General features: G+C 40.4%; 2 protein-coding genes and 1 long non-coding RNA gene across 4 annotated transcripts in view; 1 reads left to right on the forward strand and 2 right to left on the reverse strand.

Moving 5' to 3' along the window:
* The first annotated feature begins 482 nt into the window (after positions 1 to 482).
* On the forward strand, positions 483 to 16,050 carry LOC114656162 (chromogranin-A-like). Of its 2 annotated transcripts, XM_028807598.2 has the most exons (6): positions 483 to 614; positions 11,456 to 11,502; positions 13,158 to 13,251; positions 13,633 to 13,701; positions 13,878 to 14,980; positions 15,102 to 16,050. In XM_028807598.2, the coding sequence occupies exons 1-6, from the start codon at positions 572 to 574 to the stop codon at positions 15,183 to 15,185; spliced, it is 1,440 nt and encodes a 479-aa protein (XP_028663431.1). In that variant the 5' UTR covers positions 483 to 571; the 3' UTR covers positions 15,186 to 16,050. The 2 variants fall into 2 exon arrangements, with proteins under 2 accessions (XP_028663431.1, XP_028663439.1); XM_028807606.2 differs by lacking the exon at positions 13,633 to 13,701.
* LOC127529241 (uncharacterized) lies at positions 5,724 to 8,792 on the reverse strand. Its single transcript, XR_007935903.1, has 2 exons — positions 7,937 to 8,792; positions 5,724 to 7,537 (listed from the first exon to the last, which is right to left on the reverse strand). It is a non-coding gene; the product is annotated as an uncharacterized LOC127529241 (long non-coding RNA).
* A 5,552-nt stretch (positions 16,051 to 21,602) lies between the features above and the next one.
* The window catches only part of LOC114656176 (inositol-tetrakisphosphate 1-kinase-like), a 9,509-nt gene continuing 8,176 nt past the window's right edge, over positions 21,603 to 22,935 (reverse strand). Inside the window, exon 10 of the mRNA XM_028807618.2 lies at positions 21,603 to 22,935. This exon is cut by the window's right edge and continues 195 nt beyond it. Within this exon, the coding sequence (XP_028663451.2) occupies positions 22,931 to 22,935 (5 nt within the window). The 3' untranslated portion in view covers positions 21,603 to 22,930.

Here is a 22,935-nt window from a genome sequence, read left to right on the forward strand (position 1 = left end):
TCCACGATTAACATCACTCTTCTCCTCACGTACTACTCTCTGGTTTTTGTCCTTTATCTGGCTGGCAGTCCAATGCAGTACATCATCACTGATATCAATGGCTTCAATTAACAGTTTCTGTTGACTTGTTGGATCTAAAAAAAAAAAACTGGACCACTGTTTGCCCATAATTTAAAACAGATAAATGGACGCACTGGCGTTCCGAATAGACTGGTTCCAACCTTGACACTTAGTTCAAACAGTGCACTTTTCTACCCTGCAGATTCTTTTTCTTCTTTATTCTAAGTATTTCTGTAATTCGATTATCCGATCGTATTACCCATACAGACAAATCAGACTCGGTGTGTTTTGTTTCTCATTTGTAAGCCTGGCCACCTTGCGCGTGCCATCTCATTGGGTGCCCTTGACTTACCGGCTGATTGTCCCCCCAGTCTGGCATACACAATGGGAGGGGCACGTGGCGGCTCCCTGTACTTAAAGCGCGCGCGAGTCCGGGCGCTCAGCCAGTCGCGGCACTGTGCGAGACGAATTGCAGGTGCACGGGGGCGTGGATTCGATACGTGCGGACAGAATGAGCCTCTCCGCCGCCCTGGTGCTGCTCGCCGCGGCCCAAGGTAAGACCCACCGTGCCAGGTCAGTGGGCGTTTAGGTACCGGGACGTTATTAGAAAGCTCTTCCCAGGATTCGGTTCGACTGTACTTGTTATGTAAGTAACCTTCACACCGGGCGCCGCGCACCGCTTACCAGCCGTTACTCCTAGTTTATTCTCGTATTTTGTTCCGACTGAAGAGTATAAAGGACGTACAAATGAAATGTGTGCCTACCGTTCGAAGATGTACGGCTGCAGTATCCCGCATCTTGTTCGCTGCCTTGCGTCCTGCGTTCACCTTGAACTGTCTAACGTGGTCGTGTAATGAAATAATTGGAACGTGCCAAGGACAGTAATCGTCCTCATCCTACTAATGGCCATAGTTGGACTGTCGGAGGTCAAGTGCACAAAGTACGCTCATGAAGATGCGTGCAGTGGACTCGGCCGGTATGGAGATGTGCCTTTCTGAACACATTTCGTTGCTCATCTCTTCGTAGAGCTGTCAGTTGTCTTTTGTTTTTGCTATTGCATCCACGGTGTCTGTAATACGACTCCAGAAACCCGAGTTCAATTCTCTGCCCTGGCACTCTCAGTGTGTGTAGGTTTCAAGTCCCCTACGGAATCTTATTTATTTTTTTACGAGATACCGTTTTTCTGCTCACACATCACAAAGATGTGCATAGGAGGTTAAAATCGTGTGAAAGCAGGCGGCGATGGCTTGCTGTCCCGACACGTCCAATTCTGCATGGTTTGGCTCCAGCTGCCAGCATTGAGGTAAACAGACTTGCGAGATTCGTGGATTTTTAATTAACTAAATTCGATATATTACTTCATTAAAACAAATGTATTAACTTAATGCAGCTTGAAGGTGACAAGAATCCGTTTATCCGCTTTAAAAGCCCACGGGGAGTTTGAAGGTACCGTTCACTGAAATATGAATGTGGAGGCTGGAATAAATTCCTGTTTGTAGGTGACTCCAGACTGACCCGCTATGGCTGATTGGCCCTGCGATGGACTGCCCGGGGTTTAGTTTCTTTGCGGTAACGGTGCTTGACTCCCTTCCTCTAAAAAATGAACAAATGGCAAAAACTGAGCGTATATATATATATGTATATGTATGTATATATATATATATATATATATATATATGTATAATATATGTATATATATATGTATAATATATATATATATATATATATATATATATATATATATATATATATATATATATATATATGTGTGTGTGTGTGTGTGTGTATACAGTATGTATGTATGTATGTGTATGCTTTATTTTTCAGTAAAATTAATCCAGTACACAATTACATTTTTGTTATCCTTAACACTGGGTTGAACTATGTCACGTGTGTGTAAAATGGCATTGCAACTGTTTCAGAATTAGAAATCTCAAAATAAATGTCAGTTAGATTTTGTTAAAACATAATTGTAAAAGTTAACACTAAAGTTACAGCTGAATTCACCATAAAAGATCTATTAACCAGTTACTGTATATATGTTGTATTAGAAATAAACTAATTTATAGTATTTTGTTAATCTTTAAACCCAAAACATTTATATACTTTGGAAAAAAAGGTGTGATGTTATTTTACATTATAACACTATGATATACATTACTGCTATCTAAAAGGTTTTAAAGTGTATATCTAAACCACAATCGGCTTGTTTGTTTGTTCCTTATACACAGCTTTGTTTTTCAAGCCACAGGCACGTCTTACCATGATGTTTTGATATATAATCTATGTTTCAACCCACAGAGGTGATGGTGGAGGGGGCTCAGGGTCAGAGCAAGTGGCAAAGAATATTACAGTGTGATGTACTAACAGAGAAACAGCACTGCTGAGGTGTGGATGGTAGCACAATGGATGGCAAATTTGCCTTTCAACATATTAATCTGCCTTTAATGGACATGAAACTTTTATTTAATTGAGCATTTCTCTTACTATTTGTATGTGTTCATTGTTGGGGGTCATATTTTTTTGCAGAATTATTTATTGAATGTTGGCATGTCATGCATAAGATCTTACCATTATAACACTTTCGCAACCTGTCCAGCACCGTTTTTGTAATGTATTTGAAGCTGTGGGCTTTTTCAGAATTAACTTTAAAAGTCTTGTCTCTTTACCCCATGGGAATCGGTCAACCTTAACGATGACTCAAATTTCATAATGAATTATAATCATTGAATGTATTTAATCTAAACACAATATTTTTTCCACTTTAAATATGCAGCAAATTCTGTCCACCTTAATAAAAGGATAAATGTCAGTGTGTTTGTAATTCCAAAAAATTTTGCATCACAAACTTTTGTAGTAATAAAATGCATTGTATTTGTCATTCCAACAGGTGGCGCAGCCTAAACATTAGCAGTGCTTTTATGAATCCTATACCAAATGGCATATAACAGACATATATGCATTGAATTTGTCATTCTAACAGATGGTATATCACAAACATTTGTCAAACAGGAGGCACAGCTAGTAAGTGACATGCTGATTACAGCACGTTGCTGCACCTTCCACACAGCCAATCTGAGCAAGTCCAAGAGAGAGAGCTACACTTTCTAAATGGCAAATGTTATGAAATACAACAGTGTGAGCTACAGAGAAAGAGCACTGCACAGGCTGTCATTGCAGAGTCATGAATAGCGCACTTACTTTTTTAGCTAAGAAATCCGGGTTCAATTCCGATACATTGCCTTTCACCTTTCCTTTAATCATCTCTTACCCTCCCTTTGTGTGCCATGAGCCCAAACCACCCTGTGTGGGGCCACATTGTCTCCTGCGTTATTTATTGCAATTTGAAGTTCTTTGCAACAGCAGGTAAATCCGTGTACAATATTGTATACAAATTAGCTTTCCATTACTAGCAATAGACACGTAATAAATTAAACATATTTGAAGGTAATACAGTTTAGCACTATAAAGTATAATTGGTACTGTAATTTCTTTTTACCCTTCCATTTTCTCTCCCAGGCAGCACTGGGTTACTTAGCTAGTTACACTTAAACTCTAATCCAAGGTACCTGTATAATACCATGTTGTCTCCAAGTGAAGGAAAAGTAGCTTTTCTTCTCTATAATGTGTGACATGTTAGCCAGTTTATTGAAACCACATACTATCAGTCAGCTTTCACAATCACACAAAATCACACGGAACTTGTGGGGAAAAGCAACTTTACTCACTGCCTTTAAGTTTCTTTCCAACTGTAAAAAGATATGAGGTCTCTGGAAACCTGTTGCAGCATTTTGCCTACAAAGTGGTGCAGATTACCTTACTTTATGCAAATGTAAAATTCTATGTCAAGAATAATAGGCCAGAAAATTCAAGGAAAGTTTTTTTTTTTGAGTGGACAGTACTCCATATAATCAATGTGGCAGAGAAGCCTGTTCATTTTAAACAAATCAACATACTGCAATGCTATATTTGGAAAAATAGTCCTTCCAATTTTTCAGTGTAAAAAGGACATTATATGGGCTAAACTTAACTTAAGGTTTGTAAACAATGACAATACTCACCAAGACAATTTGTTTTTCTGCTTAAAGGAATGAAAGCTGCTTACTTTGTTTCAACATACGCTAAATATGTTAATGTAATTTTCAAGAAACTTGTCAGTATTGTTAGAAATGGCTGTGTAAAGGTGGCAGGTATGACATGTTAAGGTAAATTAAGATAGATGTGTATGAAGAAAATAACTCTGTGTTCATTTTTCTAATTGCATTGTAAAAAATGTATTCAGTATATTAATGGCAATGTTTTAATATGCATGATTGTGAGTCTGTGCCAGGCAAAGGCAATGGCGGTCCTGGAGGACTATAGCGGCTAATTGCTTGATTTGAAACCAATGCTTGCCAGTCTCAGGCCTTATGTACTGTAATTTTATGGCTTGTTAGTCTGCAATGTTAGGTTCTTATATCATACATTTTTTTCCTTTCCAAGGATATCATCCAAATGATTTGAAGCCTAAAATGGATCATTTTTAGTCTGTCACATTTTTCCTCTTAAGTGTTTTATTAAACCAAACAGTCCATGATGAATCCACACAGGTGTAAATGGAAACAAGTTAGATGGAGAACTGCTGGATTCTTTGTCATTTGCATCTTCTTGCTAATAAGGATCAATTAAAACAATGAATGCAGCTGTTTAAGACTGAAATAAGCAATTAAGGGTGGGGAATGTTAACAAGTGAGACCACTAAAATGAAGCAGCAAAATGTCACTTGAGCAATAAGTGCTTCATCAGCAATAATTGACTTCTCATTAAGAAACTGGGTTGGAACAAAAACCTGCAGATACTCTGGCCCCCCAGGACTGACATTGCCTACCCCTGCTCTATGACAATACCACAGTTATCCATACACTATTCTTGTACAATGAAACCAATATTGGCATCTCAAACACAGCTTAAATGTAAATATGTATGCATTTATCTGTTTAACCCATATTAATATTAATTTAATGTATTTTGACTGGACATTTTTACAGTATGGAGACGCCTAAAGTGACACTCTAAACATGCTCCAAATAAAAAAAATCAAATATGCCTTAATTGAAGTTAACCTCAGAAGTGTGTAAAAAATGAGTCCAGTTTTAAAGTGTTCACAAATAAGGAACGCAATAGACAATATAAGCTGTGAGCAAATTTGCAAGCCCGTAATGATGAGCTATGGCTGATAGAATTCAGCAGATGACGATGGTATTTCACCAATAAATATATTACAATGTACAGTATCATGGCATATTGGACATCTGTAGAGTACTTATTTAATAATTTAAAATGGAGAAAAAAATAAGAACTTAATAGTAAAAGTTGTATAATGCATTATTAAATATACAGATGTTAATCAATCTTGTTTATTTAACTTAACACTACATATGTAGTAAATATAATTATGTACTGCGGTGGCCTGGCGCCCTGCCTGGGGTTTGTTCCTGCCTTGCGCCCTGTGTTGGCTGGGATTGGCACCAGCACACCCCCGTGACCCTGTGTTAGGATATAGCGGGTTGGGAAATGACTGACTGACTCACTATAACTATGTAGTAGTAAAAATAAGGTAAATCTACCTGACATTCTCAAGCCCACATAACCCAGTTGATACTTATTTTTAGTGAAGTTGTAAATATTAGGTGATGATTGTGCTTGTCTGGGCATCCATTTCTCAACCCATCATCTCATTGCATGGTTTCCTTTCTTAGCATGTTAGGCACAAGGCAGAGCTAGCATTGGTTGGGGTGACATTTCTTCATAGACATCCATACTCACTCATACTACTCCAAAATAAACTCCCCAATGTGCATCCCTGGGATATACTGTAGGAGGAGTGTGATGGAGTGAAACTGTTATTACACATAAAAAGGCATGGCGGTATAATAGATCACATCACCATCACACAGAAAGAGAACATGAGCGTTGTGCTGCCATTCATTTTGTTTCCCCCCTAAAGTTGTGCCATTGGGTGGACTGGTGACACAAAACTGGTTCAGCATTGGGTATGATGTAGGGTGCTAAGGGTGCTGTATTTCATGTAGTAACCAGTTAAGCCACAACATGGCAGCACAAACACATGTAAACGTTTGTTACAAATCCATCAAATGCTAGAAAACCTAGAAAGTATGAAAGCTAACAGACTGCTGACTTTGCATCTAATAGCAGAATTACATCCGTTGATGCCAGTCCTACCACCCGAGCAGTGACTATTTTCTCACCAGCAATAGAAGAGGAAGTGAGCGTTTGTCTACCTCACTGTTTTCCAGCTCCAGTCCCAGGAGACCTTTGTAGCAGCAGGTTGTTGTTCCAACCAGTTTCACAATCATGAGGCATTTTCCTTCTAGTTGATCTCATTTTTATATAACTGGTGATTTTTTCCTTCTCTTATTCTGCATATATGAAAAAACAGTTGTGTGAGATTTTTGCATTCACAAATGTAGAAATATGCATTTTTTTACCATAGATTTAAGTTTTAGCTCTCTTTTGTCATTTTCCTATTAATTCACTTTTTTCTTTGTTAATTGCATATTAACAATGACAATTAACAATAAGTGGAGAAGAAGAGCAGGCAGACAATACAGAATGATGAAAGTTTCAAACCTTGTTTGCTAAAGGTTATTGGAATGTAGCCAGCATGTATGTGTGCTGCATGGAGATAATTTAGTTTTTTATTACCTTGATTAAAGATTTTCATCATCATTATTAGGTTGTTAATTGTCATTATTTGAATACAATTAAAGGAACAAAGTCCACGGGAAAATGGCAAAAGAGAGTGAAGAACTTAAGACTATGACAAAAATGCAAAATTTTCTACATTTATGAATGGAAATCTCTATTTCACCTTTCCATGAAATACACCATAAAGACAGATTGTATCATTTGTAATTTTTTTTTGCACGAGTCCACACTGTGTAAAATACATCTTGTGGCTTTTGACCACCACAGGAAGTGGGATAGGCTTTTCATGGAGACAGAATTTTGCAACTGGTGCAAGGCAACTTTCAAAGTTAGTTTACACAAACAAATCACCAGTGCACAAAGATAGTGTTTGAATACCTGCTAGGTTAGAGCAAACACCAATAAATAAGCAGTGTAGTCCTTGACAAATTAATTTAGTTTCAAGAGCATTGTCATGTGTACAGAGTTTAGTGAAGTTCTGGCTTGCATGTCCAACTGACATGCAACACGTCACTCTCCGGTGCCAAGGTAACTGAGTTTTGAGTAGTCAGAGTCAACTTTACCTTAAAAACTCTGGATTCTTGTTCACTCAAAAAGTCATTTGATCAAAGTGTAATATGAAAAATCTCCAGATTCCTCAGGAATTATTTACCACAGGACACCCCACTTAAACATGTTTCTACAGCTATGAGCATGCCTAGCTGTAAATTTGTATCTTATCCAGTTTTGTGTCAGCTGCTGCCAGGACTAGTGCTCTCCACAACCCCATCTAGAGAAAAGGTGGTACCAAAGAGGAGAGATAATAAAAATGACAAGTTGACAAGTTGACATATCCTCACTCTGCTTTAGTAGTCACAATTTATTATTACTTAGGAAGGTAATAGTGTATTTGAAAAAGACCAGTGTTAAGCAGAGGTTTTGTTTTCCTTTGTTCTGCCACTGATTGCTTTAATAGGAGCATATAAGTAAAAAAATCTCAAATTTTAAACTATCAAGGTCTATATGTAATGGATGCATTCTGTTTTTATATCTGCTTTTCTATATCCGCTTACATTTAGGAGTCATGGGCAGCTTAAAACTATATTGACCATACTGGGCATAAAGCAGCAATCAACCCACTATAGGACCAGTTTCAAGTCAGCTTTGGGGATGCAAAAGGAACGCTTACCCAGAAACAAGGACACATGGACAGTGGTAGGGTGAGAGGTTCAAACCCAGGAAGATGAATTCACGAGTCAGCAGCATTAACAATTTACTTCAAGAGAGGCCCACTGAATCAACAAGTTAATTAAAGGGGCAGGCTCAGTAATGGGATGCACTCTGGACCCCCTGGAAGTCATAGCAAGGGAGGCAATTAAAACAAAACAGAGCACCATTATGATCAAAGCTGCACATCCTCTTTCTGACACACTAACACTAAGGACTTTCGCCCAACAAATTATTCAGCAGAAGTGTGTCAGGAAATGTGACTTGAACAGCCAAGTCAGAAGTTAAAAAAAAAAAAAAAAAAAAAATCTCATTTTGGTGTGTGCTCAGACCATTGTGTATGTGTGTGTATTTATTTTTTCTATGTATTCATGTATTTATTTATTTATTTAAAGAGCTTTTGCAAAAAAGCCAAATTTCCCCCAGGGACGAATAAAGTTCTGTCTATCTAATCTCTGCTTAAATGTGGAGCTGCTAGGGAAGGGAAGAAAAAAGTGTGCAGATGACAACTAAGGAATGAAAGGCCACTCAGGAAGACAAACTAGAATTGTTTATCAGTAGTGAAAGAAGTGTTATCAATTGGTAGTTGCACTGTTTAAAAAATGCAGAAAATGAACTTTTTGTAATTATTTGAATCATTTCTGTTGCAGATTTGGTAAGAGTGATTGCATTTTAGAACAGACAGATGCCATAAATAAGGGATATTCCAGTCATTGAAGACATTGAACCACTGTGGCATAGAAGACCCGGGGTCCTATCCCTAGAGCTCTCTCTGGCGTGCTTCATGTAACATTTCAAGGGACAGGCCTTGCCTGTAACTTCTACAGTGGGGCAAAAAAGTATTTAGTCAGCCACCAATTGTGCAAGTTCTCCCACTTAAAAAGATGAGAGAGGCCTGTAATTTTCATCATAGGTATACCTCAACTATGAGAGACAAAATGAGAAAAAAAAATCCAGAAAATCACATTGTCTGATTTTTAAAGAATTTATTTGCAAATTATGGTGGAAATAAGTATTTGGTCACCTACAAAGAAGCAAGATTTCTGGCTCTCACAGACCTGTAACTTCTTCTTCTGTAAGAGGCTCCTCTGTCCTCCACTCATTACCTGTATTAATGGCACCTGTTTGAACTCGTTATCAATATAAAAGACACCTGTCCACAACCTCAAACAGTCACACTCCAAACTCCACTATGGCCAAGACCAAAGAGCTGTCAAAGGACACCAGAAACAAAATTGTAGACCTGCACCAGGCTGGGAAGACTGAATCTGCAATAGATAAGCAGCTTGGTGTGAAGAAATCAACTGTGGGAGCAATTATTAGAAAATGGAAGACATACAAGACCACTGATAATCTCCCTCAATCTGGGGCTCCACGCAAGATCTCACCCCTTGGGGTCAAAATGATCACAAGAACGGCGAGCAAAAATCCCAGAACCACACAGGGGGACCTAGTGAATGACCTGCAGAGAGCTGGGACCAAAGTAACAAAGGCTACCATCAATAACACACTACTACGCCGCCAGGGACTCAAATCCTGCAGTGCCAGACGTGTCCCCCTGCTTAAGCTAGTACATGTGCAGGCCCGTCTGAAGTTTGCTAGAGAGCATTTCGATGATCCAGAAGAGGATTGGGAGAATGTCATATGGTCAGATGAAACCAAAATAGAACTTTTTGGTAAAAACTCTACTCGTCGTGTTTGGAGGAGAAAGAATGCTGAGTTGCATCCAAAGAACACCATACCTACTGTAAAGCTTGGGGGTGGAAACATCATGCTTTGGGGCTGTTTTTCTGCAAAGGGACCAGGACGACTGATCCGTGTAAAGGAAAGAATGAATGGGGCCATGTATCATCAGATTTTGAGTGAAAACCTCCTTCCATCAGCAAGGGCATTGAAGATGAAACGTGGCTGGGTCTTTCAGCATGACAATGATCCCAAACACACCGCCCGGGTAACAAAGGAGTGGCTTTGTAAGAAGCATTTCAAGGTCCTGGAGTGGCCTAGCCAGTCTCCAGATTTCAACCCCATAGAAAATCTTTGGAGGGAGTTGAAAGTCCGTGTTGCCCAGCGACAGCCCCAAAACATCACTGCTCTAGAGGAGATCTGCATCGAGGAATGGGCCAAAATACCAGCAACAGTTTGTGAAAACCTTGTGAAGACTTACAGAAAACGTTTGACCTCTGTCATTGCCAACAAAGGGTATACAACAAAGTATTGAGATGAACTTTTGTTATTGACCAAATACTTTTTTTCCACCATAATTTGCAAATAAATTCTTCAAAAATCAGACAATGTGATTTTCTGGATTTTTTTTCTCATTTTGTCTCTCATAGTTGAGGTATACCTATGATGAAAATTACAGGCCTCTCTCATCTTTTTAAGTGGGAGAACTTGCACAATTGGTGGCTGACTAAATACTTTTTTGCCCCACTGTATCTATCTCTTTGTCTGCTAAGAGTCCATAAATAATGTAAGGGACCTTCTTACTCCCCTGTCGCAGGTTTGGGGGCTTCTACAGGTTCGGCAGTCATTCCCCATGACCATTCTGCTGTTTTCCCTTCAGGGTTGTTACAATCTCCTTGACTTGTTCTAGGCTCTGGTCTAATGGTACATCATTTGACTGCCACATCTTGTTCTTTTCGCATCACTATAACTTGGCAGGACACCTTGTTGATTATGACATGAGTCACACCTATCACAGAGTAAGAGAAAGACAAGCAGACAGATCAGTCCAGCTTTCCCTTACAGTAACAAAATGTGCAATTTCTGGTTAAAAACAGATGGTTTCCTGATCTAGCAAAGTGCCAAGTAAGAAGCACAGGCAGTGTGTCTTTACACTCTTTTACGGGCTTAGTGATGATTCATCTTAACAGTTTCTTGTACATTGTCTGTTAAGTGTGTATACTCCTCAGAGTTGAGGAAAAACTGCTATACTAAAAGAATCCACTAGGAGGTAGTCATCAAGCGAGGAGGGCAGCTGTCTAAAACAGAGCACCACCCTGTTAATTCTACTGGAATATGGATTAGTGCTTGGTTGGGCTTCCTGTTGTGCTGAGCTGATCAACAGGGCGATTATACCACCTTAGACGCAAAGTGATTAATCACAAGTGGCGGGATGACCAAGTGCATGGGATTGAGACATTATAGGCTGTGCTGTTTTGTTATGATGTGGGTTAAAGTGGGATTTAGAGTAGGTAACTGTCTTGTATGAGGCTTTATTAGAATGAATCCAAAGGTTTTTTTTTTAAATCTCTAGCTTTTCTCAACTCTTCGCATCTAGTGGAACTCACGTTTTTCAGTAAAATTGAAGACATCACTCAGAATTGAACAGAAATGATTAATAAAAAATGTGCTACGTGTCAACCAAGCTTCATAGTTAAGCAAACCCCCATGAAAAAAAATCAGAGCCACCCTGTGTGTAGTAGAATTTGGAGTCTGTGCCCACTTCTAACTCTTTTTTTTTTTTTTTCGCCCCATGTAGTCACATGCCTGCCAGTGACCTCTGTGCTTCACCATGCTGATGAAAAGGTGAGGAACGCTATTGTGTGTGACTGCCTTTCAGAGTTAGCATTGTATCTGAATGTGTTTGGCTCTTTCTTCTGATTATATCTCAATGTGGTCACTCTTGTTAGGCCCTTTTAAAATGCAATTCTCTAGTTAACTGTAAATAGCACTCTTCTCTCTTCACCCTCTTAAAAATGCTAGTTCTGTAATGGCACTTCACTGGGTTGGGTGATTCATCGTAGAGCCCTTGCTTTACAAAGAACCAAATCCATTCTAGTCAGGGTCCTTTGCACATGAAATTGGTCCTTTGGGCTTTGAAAAGGTTCCAAATATGTGGACAAAACTGCAGTCTTGAATATACAGCAGGCTACCTAGCAGGATACGAACCGATCAAGAAAACCTGAGCTGAGTCTGTGTACTATATGCAGTGAGAGTCCTTTTAAAATCAGCAGCTCAGCTTTATCATTTTCACATTTATTTATTTTTTTTTGTTCATTATTTCGCCTTATACAATTTCTCGTATTAGGAATTTGTTAGTTTTCGCATACCCCTTGGGGTCAGAGCGCAGAGTCAGCCATTGTACAGCGCCCCTGGAGTAATTGAAGGTTAAGGGCCTTGCCCAAGGGCCCAGCAGAGTAGGATTTCTTTTTGGCATTGACGGGGATTCGAACCAGCAACCTTTAGGATACCAGCGCAGATCCTTAGCCTCAGAGCCACCACTCCACCTTATGGAGCCTGTTATGAATCAAAATAGATCAAAGTTCCCTCTGGAACCTTCATGTGGATGGTACTTTTGGAAACCAAAAATGTTTCTCCTTTGGCAGGGTTTCTTAAACTTTTTTTTCCTCGTGACCCAATCTTACTCTTCTTATTGTCTTTGAGACTGAGTCTATGATGACCGTCTGATTGTCCCCATTGGAGAATCACTGCTGAAAGTCATGGAGGGGTATATCCCCCATGGAGTAATGCCACTGACAGTCATAGTTGTCCCCGTTGAAGAATCGCCACCAACAGACAGTAATAATGGGGCTGGGATAGGGGTAGTGGGTTGGCCTGTCTTTAGAAATGCCACAGACACCATATGCCAACAGCATGCAGAGCAAATGTCGATTAGTTAAATGATGAGTCTCGACCTTGTGTGACCCAACAATGGCAACCAGACCCATTGTTTAAAAAAACTGCCCTTTGGCATCGCTCTGAAGAACCACTCTGGCACCTTTATTTTTTAAGAGTGCAGCCACTGTCTAGTTCCAGCACTGGAGGAGCCCATCCTGGCTGCACTGTGCTCTACCTAAACCTGGACAAAGTCCATCAGAAGGCAGACTCATTCATATAATCGTCATAAACCAAAATCCTCACTGTTTCTTAAGTATCTAAGAGCCACATTAGAAGTAACCTGTGGATTTTCAGCCCTACTTAGTTCCTTCCATGATTCTTTAAAAATAATGCATTCATCTGAAGTATGTTCTGACCTCAAGGTAAATTTCATCGCTTAGTTTGCCTATGCCTATTCAATATTTTGATGCTGTTTCCATAGGATTATTTTAACTCCTCCCATTTGTTTTATATAGCCCAATTATTTGAGTATTTCACAAAGTGCAAGACTCTCAATCAAAGCTGCATGTGCCTAATTTATATTAAAGATGGTGTTACCCAGTGTTCTCCTTCTCTGTGTGCAGGTTACCAAATGTGTATTGGAGGTTCTTGTGGATACCCTTTCACAGCCCAAACCCATGCCTGTGAACCCTGAATGTATCCAGATCCTGAAGGAAGGTAAGGACTGTACCAGGCAGATAATCTCGACAGTGTGGCCTATTGTGTATGGGAGTAGACTGTCCACTACACTGTAGTAGTAGTACTATTATGTTCAGTGAAATTCAGCATACAACACATCACCATCCAACCATAGGACCCAGAGAAAGTAATTTTACATGCCTGTACTTCAATTAAAATATGAAAATAGATGAACTGTAGCACTTTGGCATTCATTTTGCTGCAATATTATAATTTCTCATCAGATGAAACCAAAACAGCACTACAGTGTTCTATAAAAGTAGTTCTTGATGGGTATAGCTGGGACTTCCTTAAAATCCTGACCAGTTCTAGAGAGCCACTTTGTGCTTTTTTTTTTTTGTTTTCTTTTTTTTTTAACAGATGAACAGATCCTTGCCTTGCTGCATCATCACAATCTGTTGCATGAACTACAAGAATTGGCCGAGTCTGGTGAGTGTGCACAGAAATGGTGTCAGTCACAGAACTGATAATTCATGCTGTGCAAGAAGAGGTGCTTACACTGCAATTAGTATGGCTGCTGTGTCTCTTTCATATTTTCACTTCGCCTTCCTGAAGGTCAGTTGGGTGTTGAAATGTGACATATCGGTTGTCTTTTCTGCCCACAGAGAAGCTGGAGGTAGAACGCGGGGCAGAGTCCAGCAAGGCTGCAGCACCAGGAAGTAGTGCAGTTCAGAGAAGCCATGAAGAACAGGAAGATGAAAAGGAAGAGGGCGAGCATCAGGGAACTTCAAGAGAGGTCATCCTCACAAAGGGAGTAATCAAAGAGGCTGTAGCAGAGAAAGGGAATGAAGAAAAACGGAACTCCATCGCTGGTACAGAGAAAAAGAACTGGGACGGGGATCTTCTTGAAGATGAGAAGAAGGGAGATGTAAAAAAGAGTGACAAAGAAGGAGAAGACATGTTTGAGGCCAAAAAGAGTGCAAATGTGAAAAAGAGCAATAGAGAGCTGGAAGAACTCTTTGATGAGGATAAAAAGAGTACAAATGTAAAGAAAAGTGAAAGGGAGTTGGAAGAATTGTTTGGGCATAAAAAGAATGACAATGTGAAAAAGAGTGACAGACACCTAGAAGAACTGTTTGAGGATAAAAAGGGCACCAATGTGAAAAAAAGCAATCGGGAACTGGAGGAACTCTTTGAGGATGAGCAAAAGAGGGCAGCTGCAAAAAAGAGATATCAAGAGGTGGAGGATCTACTTGATGAGGACCGGAAGAGAGGAGCTGCAAAGAAGAGTGACAGAGAATTAGAAGAGCTTCTTGAGGATGACAAGAAGAATGGCAATGAGAAAGAGGAGGAGAAGCTTGCTGAAGAGGTCTCCCGGATTGAGGAGTTGCTTAACCGGCTCCGGGAGAATAGATACGAAGAGTATGAGGAGTGGAAGCACCACAATGAAGAAGAAAAGAGACGGCATCTTTTTGGAGGTAAAGAAGACGAAGAGAGGCCAGAATATAAGAAAAATAATGAGGGCTGGGCTGAGGAAATTGAAGAGAAAAAACGAAAGAGGTCAGGGAGCACCAGCCAGCAGCCAGAAGCTGCCAAAAAGAAAAGAGTCTTTGAGAAGGCCAGTGATGAGGAGACAAGACAGTTTGAGGCAGAAGAGGAACGGGATGAGTTGAGGAAATCCCATCTTTTGCACTTGCATAGTCTAAACAATGATGAGGCAGAGGATGACTTAAAGAAGAAGAGGGAGGAGGAGGACGTGAGGAATGAGGTGAGTCGTAATGAAGAGTGAGCTGGTGAGACATTACTTTCCGCCTCCTGTGCCCATTGGTACACCAGTAAGAGTAAATTTAGGTCCTCATGTGGGGCATTCTTTTTATTTTCTTCTTTAGGTGGAGGAGCACGAGACGCTATCAGAGATTGAGTCAGAACTGAAGAGAGTGGCTGAAGAACTCCGTGAAATACGCAGAGGTTAGGTCCTTTTGGCAAGAGCACTACGCAGGAAGACAACCTCCTCCAATCTGTGTTTTGAGTGTGACTCGAGCTGCAGGAGCCATCTTGGCGAGGGTGGTGCCTGTTGCACTTTAGATATTAGTATTTGTTATGTAATTCTGCAATGACAGGCCGGAGGGAGTGGTGGCAGTTGTGTATCTGTCTCTTTGTTTAGCACTGCATCTCACAAACCACTATTCACGAGAGCAACACTTAACCCTTCCATGGCTACCCTAGGTCCTCCACTTCTGTCTATTTGGGAACATTTACCCTTATTTATTTTATGTTTTAGATTCAACTCATCTGGCTGCGTACTGTTAAACAGCAGTCGGAGACACTGCACCAGGCACCTGATACGTCTTGTGCCACACAGATGCCCGGGAGTTTCTATCCTTTCAGAGAAAAACTGTCTCTGAAGTTTGAGATGGCCACAAGCACTGGTGTCAGGCTTTCCAAGACTGTTAACGCCTCTGACTTGCTGTTCGTACTGTGCAATATCTTTTCTATTTGCTGTTACACTGTCAGGACGCTTGGTTAAACTAAAAACAACAAGGATCCAGGCTGTTCATGACTCACGTGAAATGGGGTAATATAATCAGTAGATGTTTGTGCTTGTGAACGTTTCTATTCAACTTCACTAGCTCCATACATTCAAGAGCATCTCCAAACTTAGGCTTGCCCTTTAAGGCTTTCTGCCTTGGAACAAGTCATCAATATTAGCGTCTTATCAACATTAATTGCGGAAATGACATTCAGACACAGTGAACACCCTGGCACAATGTGTGACGCCTGCAGTTATCTGCTGTGTGTTTTGCTTATAAAACAATAAAATTCATTTTCAAAATGAAATACTGTATGTGTGACTCATTGCCTTGTTAATACATTTAGAATAGCCTAATCTGTCAAATTCAGACCCTGGACGGAGCTACTGGCTGCACTATTTTCTTAATTGGTAACCAATTAATGCTACCAGTAGAACAAAGACTAATCTGCCTTTACCTTCACTTTAAATAACTTACTTTTTTAAGATTAATTTCCTTAATCAGCAGCCAAACAATGAGAAGAGAGACGAGACTTACTAACCTGATTCCATCTGCACCTATGTGTCCATCGTATAATGTCTATTTTAATAAAATTTGTGAATAGAATACATGTTGGCCTCTTCTGGTTCCATAAACCAGTTAATAGTGGTCACAAAAAAAAACTGTAATGGAAGAATGAGAACTCTAGAATTAATGTATGGCATTAACAGCAAGAATTGGCTATTAATTAAGAAATTGGCTGGAGCAGAAATAGTGCCTCTTCAGGAAGTGAGTTCGAGACCCCCAAGTTAGCTGTTCTTCTCATTATTGTTTGGTGAGAAAAAAAAGGGGGGCACTTAATCTTAATCAGTAGGTCAGTTAAAATTAAGGCAAAAGCAGCATCTTCTGTTAGCAGAGGTAATTGGTTAATAATTGAGAAAATGACAGGAATGAAAACCTGCAGAATCTGAGTTTGACACTTATTATTGAGTTTGGTGTATGTGCAACATATAGTTGTGGCTGAGGGATGGGGCATTTAGAGTACTGTACATTAAATTAAAAATAATAATAGAAATAATAAAACAGGCATGTGAAACATGCCAAAAATGCTGAAACACCCTGTGTCTGTACAAATCTGAGCAGCTATGTGCGTGCTTCATTAATCTTTATAAAAGGGAGCACCCAGGAATTCTTGAGCCTCAGTTGCAACAGTTTTCAAATATGGCAAATCTGTTTTTTTTAAGTGACACACTCACATGGGAGTGCAAGACTGACTATGTGACAGACTTAAATGATCATGAGGTGCCTGAAGTATTCCAGTAAGGCAGTCAATATGGGAATCATTACATTTACAAAGGTGAGCACATATGCAATAACTTTTAACTCTAAATCAGTGTGCATGGAATGTGCCAACCCATGAAGAAGACAAGTGTGATGTGACAAAGTCTGGCCAGCTCCAAAGCAGAACATGTCAATCTATGCAAACATTGACAAACATGAAAAATTCCTGTAGTGTGTCTATAAGGCTAAATATATACAGAAAATCTAAACACACACAAGGACTCTGTGGCCAATCCAGACCTGCAGGTCAGTATATGGTAAGCTGTGTGGTGCCACAGAAGGTTCACAGTTCAAATAAGTGGTTCTGCTTAAAGGAGAAGGTCCTACAGAAAGTAATTTAGCGAATAAAAAGGTGACCCAATGTCTGGTGATGTTCCTGATTTTCCTGAAATTGGGTCCACGCTTAACCCAAAGAATATCCAGGCAGCACTCAGTGAAAGGCCTTAGCAGTGCCAACGCACATTCACTCACAGTCGCCAATCCACAGATCAAGGACATCTTTGGGGACTGAGGAGAAAAAGTTGAGGAGTGGGGAGGAAAACCCAGACAGATGAAGATAGAATGTGTACAATCAACAGACCACAAAGACAAAGCACAGAATTTGAACTCGGGATGCTGGATCTGTAGCACTAAGCACAGTTCCAATGTGGCACACATTAAGAATATCCATGCAGAAAATTCTTCCTAAGGATAGAGTAGCTAGCGTCCGACACCTGCTGACAAACCGGCCAAGAGAATGGCAGAAACACAAAACAAGACAATGGAACCTACAGTTTCTCACCAAGTTCAAAGAAGTCAGGGTATTGTCTCTTTGTAAATGGCAAAAGTATAAAAAGGCTGCCATTTGCCAGAAGATACCATTCTTACAGAGTATGAATTACAAGGGTGCAGCAATGGATGAAAATAACAAATTTGAGGAAGATAAAACAAGAGTTGCAGGAAAAGAGAAGAATACAGAGAGAACACACACCCAGTATTTAAGAAAAGGGTGTCCTGGTTAGCTAAACCTAAACAATGCATTTACTTTTGGTTTGTTGGTAGTGCTGATTCACAATTTCCATTCTAACACATACATACAGTGCATCCGGAAAGTATTCACAGCACATCACTTTTTCCACCTTTTGTTATGTTACAGCCTTATTCCAAAATGGGTTAAATTCATTTTTTTCCTCAGAATTCTACACACAACACCCCATAATGACGTGAAAAAAGTTTACTTGAGGTTTTTGCAAATTTATTAAAAATAAAAAAACGGAGAAATCACATGTACATAAGTATTCACAGCCTTTGCTCAATACTTTGTCGATGCACCTTTGGCAGCAATTACACCCTTCAAGCTCCATCAGGTTGGATGGGAAGCGTCGGTGCACAGCCATTTTAAGATCTCTCCAGAGATGTTCAATCAGATTCAAGTCTGGGCTCTGGCTGGGCCACTCAAGGACATTCACAGAGTTGTCCTGAAGCCACTCCTTTGATATCTTGGCTGTGTGCTTAGGGTCGATGTCCTGCTGAAAGATGAACCGTCGTACCAGTCTGAGGTCAAGAGCGCTCTGGAGCAGGTTTTCATCCAGGATGTCTCTGTACATTGCTGCAGTCATCTTTCCCTTTATCCTGACTAGTCTCCCAGTCCCTGCCACTGAAAAACATCCCCACAGCATGATGCTGCCACCACCATGCTTCACTGTAGGGATGGTATTGGCCTGGTGATGAGCGGTGCCTGGTTTCCTCCAAACGTGACGCCTGGCATTCACACCAAAGAGTTCAATCTTTGTCTCATCAGACCAGAGAATTTTCTTTCTCATGGTCTGAGAGTCCTTCAGGTGCCTTTTGGCAAACTCCAGGTGGGCTGCCATGTGCCTTTTACTAAGGAGTGGCTTCTGTCTGGCCACTCTACCATACAGGCCTGATTGGTGGATTGCTGCAGAGATGGTTGTCCTTCTGGAAGGTTCTCCTCTCTCCACAGAGGACCTCTGGAGCTCTGACAGAGTGACCATCGGGTTCTTGGTCACCTCCCTGACTAAGGCCCTTCTCCCCCGATCGCTCAGTTTAGATGGCCGGGCAGCTCTTGGAAGAGTCCTGGTGGTTTTGAACTTCTTCCACTTACGGATGATGGAGGCCACTGTGCTCATTGGGACCTTCAAAGCAGCAGAAATTTTTCTGTAACCTTCCCCAGATTTGTGCCTCGAGACAATCCTGTCTTGGAGGTCTACAGACAACTCCTTTGACTTCATGCTTGGTTTGTGCTCTGACATGAACTGTCAACTGTGGGACCTTATATACACAGGTGTGTGCCTTTCCAAATCATGTCCAACCAACTGAATTTACCACAGGTGGACTCCAATTAAGCTGCAGAAACATCTCAAGGATGATCAGGGGAAACAGGATGCACCTGAGCTCAGTTTTGAGCTTCATGGCAAAGGCTGTGAATACTTATGTACATGTGCTTTCTCAATTTTTTTTATATTTAATAAATTTGCAAAAATCTCAAGTAAACGTTTTTCACATTGTCATTATGGGGTGTTGTGTGTAGCATTCTGAGGAAAAAAATGAATTTAATCCATTTTGGAATAAGGCTGTAACATAACAAAATGTGGAAAAAGTGATGCGCTGTGAATACTTTCCGGATGCACTGTATGTATATGTCAGCCACAAACACTTGAGAAGGAGAAAGAAAGGTCCTGGCATATTTGTTTAGTGTTTTTGTGTGAAGTGTGATTAAATGTATAGAGTATGTGAAATATATTGAAAATAGCCATTTTCCTCAGTGTTTAAATGCAAAGTGGTATTAAATGTAGGTTCCTGCGGTTAATGGACTGTTATATACCAGAAATCTCAATACAAATTACACGAAAGGAGAAAATGGCACTGTAAGACACAGTAGAGCATTCACAACACAAAATACACATGAAGTAATCTTGTAGGCAACTCAGAAACTGAGGAATATGAGATAATTAAAATTCTTTGCAAATGAGTAATAATACAAAAGAAAAAAAAAAGTACCTTATCGCTAATAATAACAGCCAAAGTCGAGGCATATTGCGAGGTAATACTGTATTATGTAGAAAGCAAGACAAAGTCATAGGATAAAAACAAACACCAAATCCTTCAGCTCTTACCTCTAAACTGCAGGGGTGTCAAACTCCAGGCCTGGAGGGCCGCAGTGGCTGCAGGTTTTCATTCTAACCCTTTTCCTAATCAGCGAGCAGTTTTCACTGATACTTAACTCCTTTTCCCTTCATTTTAATAGCCCTGTTTTTAAGGATTCAGTCTTCTGAATTGATTTGTTTCTTCATTAGATGGCAGCCAAACAGAAATGAGATGTGAAACGAGCCAACAAATGACCAGCTACACTGGAATGTCAAACTCTAACCAATTTCACTCCAACCAGTTTCTTAATGAAAAGCCAATTCTTGCTGTTAATTAAGCCCTTTATTTAATTCTGTGGCCTTTTGTTGCTCTCTTTCTGCCACATCAGACATTTCCAAAACTGTTGATTTTCTGTCTTTTCTAAGAACACCATCAGAATGTTTTGGTGAGCTGAGAGATCAACCTTAGCGAGATCTTCACTTTTTGTTATTTTCAGATACTGTATGATGGGCACATGTGAGCTGGTCATGTGGTGGCTCGTTTTGTGTCTCATTATTGTTTGGCTGCTAATTAAAGAAAAAGAGAGAACTAAGTGGCCGGAGTCAAGTCAATTAAAACTAAGTTAGCAGCAAAAACTGGTTACTAATGAAGAAGATGGTTAGAATGAAAACCTGCAGACACTTGGGCCCTCTAGGACTGGAGTTTGACATCCATGCTCTAAAGGGATGTGAGGTACAAAAAAACAAAACATAGAAATAGATCTTTTATTTTTAAGCATCAATTTGCATGTTTGGTATACCATATATTGGTGGTGCCAACTCACAGTTCCAGAGACTAGGATTGGATTCTCAGTATGATCACTTACTGTGGAGTTTGCATGTTCTACAAGGCAGGCAGTGGGGTGTTAGCTGAGGTTGTGGGTTCAAATCCTGTTCCTGACACAGTGTGACCATGAGCAAGTCACTTCACCTGCCTGTGATCCAAATGGAAACAACAAAAGAAGTCTAAACAATTGTACCTCTCAGACGTTGTGAGTTGCCTTGGATAAAGGCTTCAGCCAAGTGATAATACTTGGAGATAAGGTGGTTTTGGACTCCAAATCTGCACCCACTAGCTTACTTGACCACTATAAACTGGCCCAATAGGAGTTAAAAGTGGATGTGAGGTGAGGTGCCCTACAAAGATCAAGTGTCTCTCCAGGTTTCACGAATGCCTTGCTGCCAAGATGGAACCTGCACTGAAAAACAGTGATCTAGAGCAAAGCCTATATATCAGGTACCTTGAGTCAAAGTGCCTTTTAAAAATCCAAAATTCACCACGACCAGTAATATTAGGAGACCCATCAGACCTCACCCAGGCAATAATGTGATTCAAAAGCTAGAACCATGCACACATTTAATAAGGAGGAATAACAGCATAGAATCACAAAGAAGGATGCAGGCAAGAGTCAAGTTTGATAGAATGTGGGAAATGAATTTTAATGTACATAAATGCATCATTTTACATATATGAAGGAAAAATATAATTACGCACTAGGTGGTTTAAGCCTAAAATGTACACGATATGAAAACGACTCATTGCTAATGGACACTTTTTTGTTGTCCACTTATCGGCAGCACAGAAGTGGGCACTGATTTCTATCTCCGAGTGTACAAAGAGGTCCCGCTCCTAACAATAACACTACAGCTCCAACACTAAGGGTAGTTTTGGTCTCGAAATTACAAGAAGAGCAGATATAATAGAGAAAGTCCAGAGAAGAGGAGCCAAACTTATTTCAGAGCTGAACAACTCTCAAGAGTTCTCAGAAGAATCGGAAAGGCGCATGATATTATTTAGCTGGCAGCATAAGACACAAACAGGAGAAAGAACTTTCCAAAGGAAAGAAGTAAAAGTGACACCAGTTGCTACTTTAAAAGAAGTTCTTCACAAAAGACCCCAGGGCCACAACTACATGCTGGTTAACAGTCAGATTTACACACATGCTAGAAAACACTGTTTCACATAAACCGTTTTTTAATACTGGGCAGGAGTTACAGAGTAGTGTGGTGCAAACAGGGATTTACACTCTCCAGCCAATTCCCTCCAAGAGTTGCTTAGGAGAACTGGAAAGGGAAAAGTTGCTCTCCTTGAAGAACGTTTTATAGGTGTACAACATGCTATTGTACTCTGTGAGTCAGTGGGGCGTGTTTCTCTCTGTGAGTTTGGATATAAGTAGGACATGCTCAGCAATGAGTGTACATGTGCACCAGTGTGAGTAAGCGTGTTGGTGAATGTGCTCACAAGGCCCAATTTTGCTTAAGTTTAACTGCTTCTCTGCACTAGCACCTTGTTCCCATTTTCAAGCTCTGGTCCCCAAATCTCCTGGACTTGCCCGACGCAGCCCATTACGAAGGAGCGTCATCTCGGTCACCTTCCTTCACGTCTGGGTTTACTGAGACGTGCTGCTCCTTCATGATGGATCAGCAGCTCCAAGTCCGGGAGCAACTGCAGGACAGAACAGCGGCTCAGGCACGCACCTTTATTAGAAATAATTTGATCCTGTGAAAAGCTCTGCTATATAATAAATATTAAAACACAATTAGAAGGGCTGAGCTGAACCTCAATCCAAGCGGCCAAGTCCCATTTTAAACGGCAGACCTTAGTGGGGTTGAGGCAGAGCCTGAATGGCTAGGTACCTGCACATTCCCAGCAGAGCATTAAAGAGGGCACATCAACATGCCGGCACTGTTACACTCCACGACCACATTTCTGTCCTGAATACACCCTGATGGAAGTCTTGGTCACA

This window comes from Erpetoichthys calabaricus, chromosome 1 (genome assembly GCF_900747795.2).
Source record: "Erpetoichthys calabaricus chromosome 1, fErpCal1.3, whole genome shotgun sequence".
In the NCBI taxonomy this organism is placed as follows: domain Eukaryota; kingdom Metazoa; phylum Chordata; class Cladistia; order Polypteriformes; family Polypteridae; genus Erpetoichthys; species Erpetoichthys calabaricus.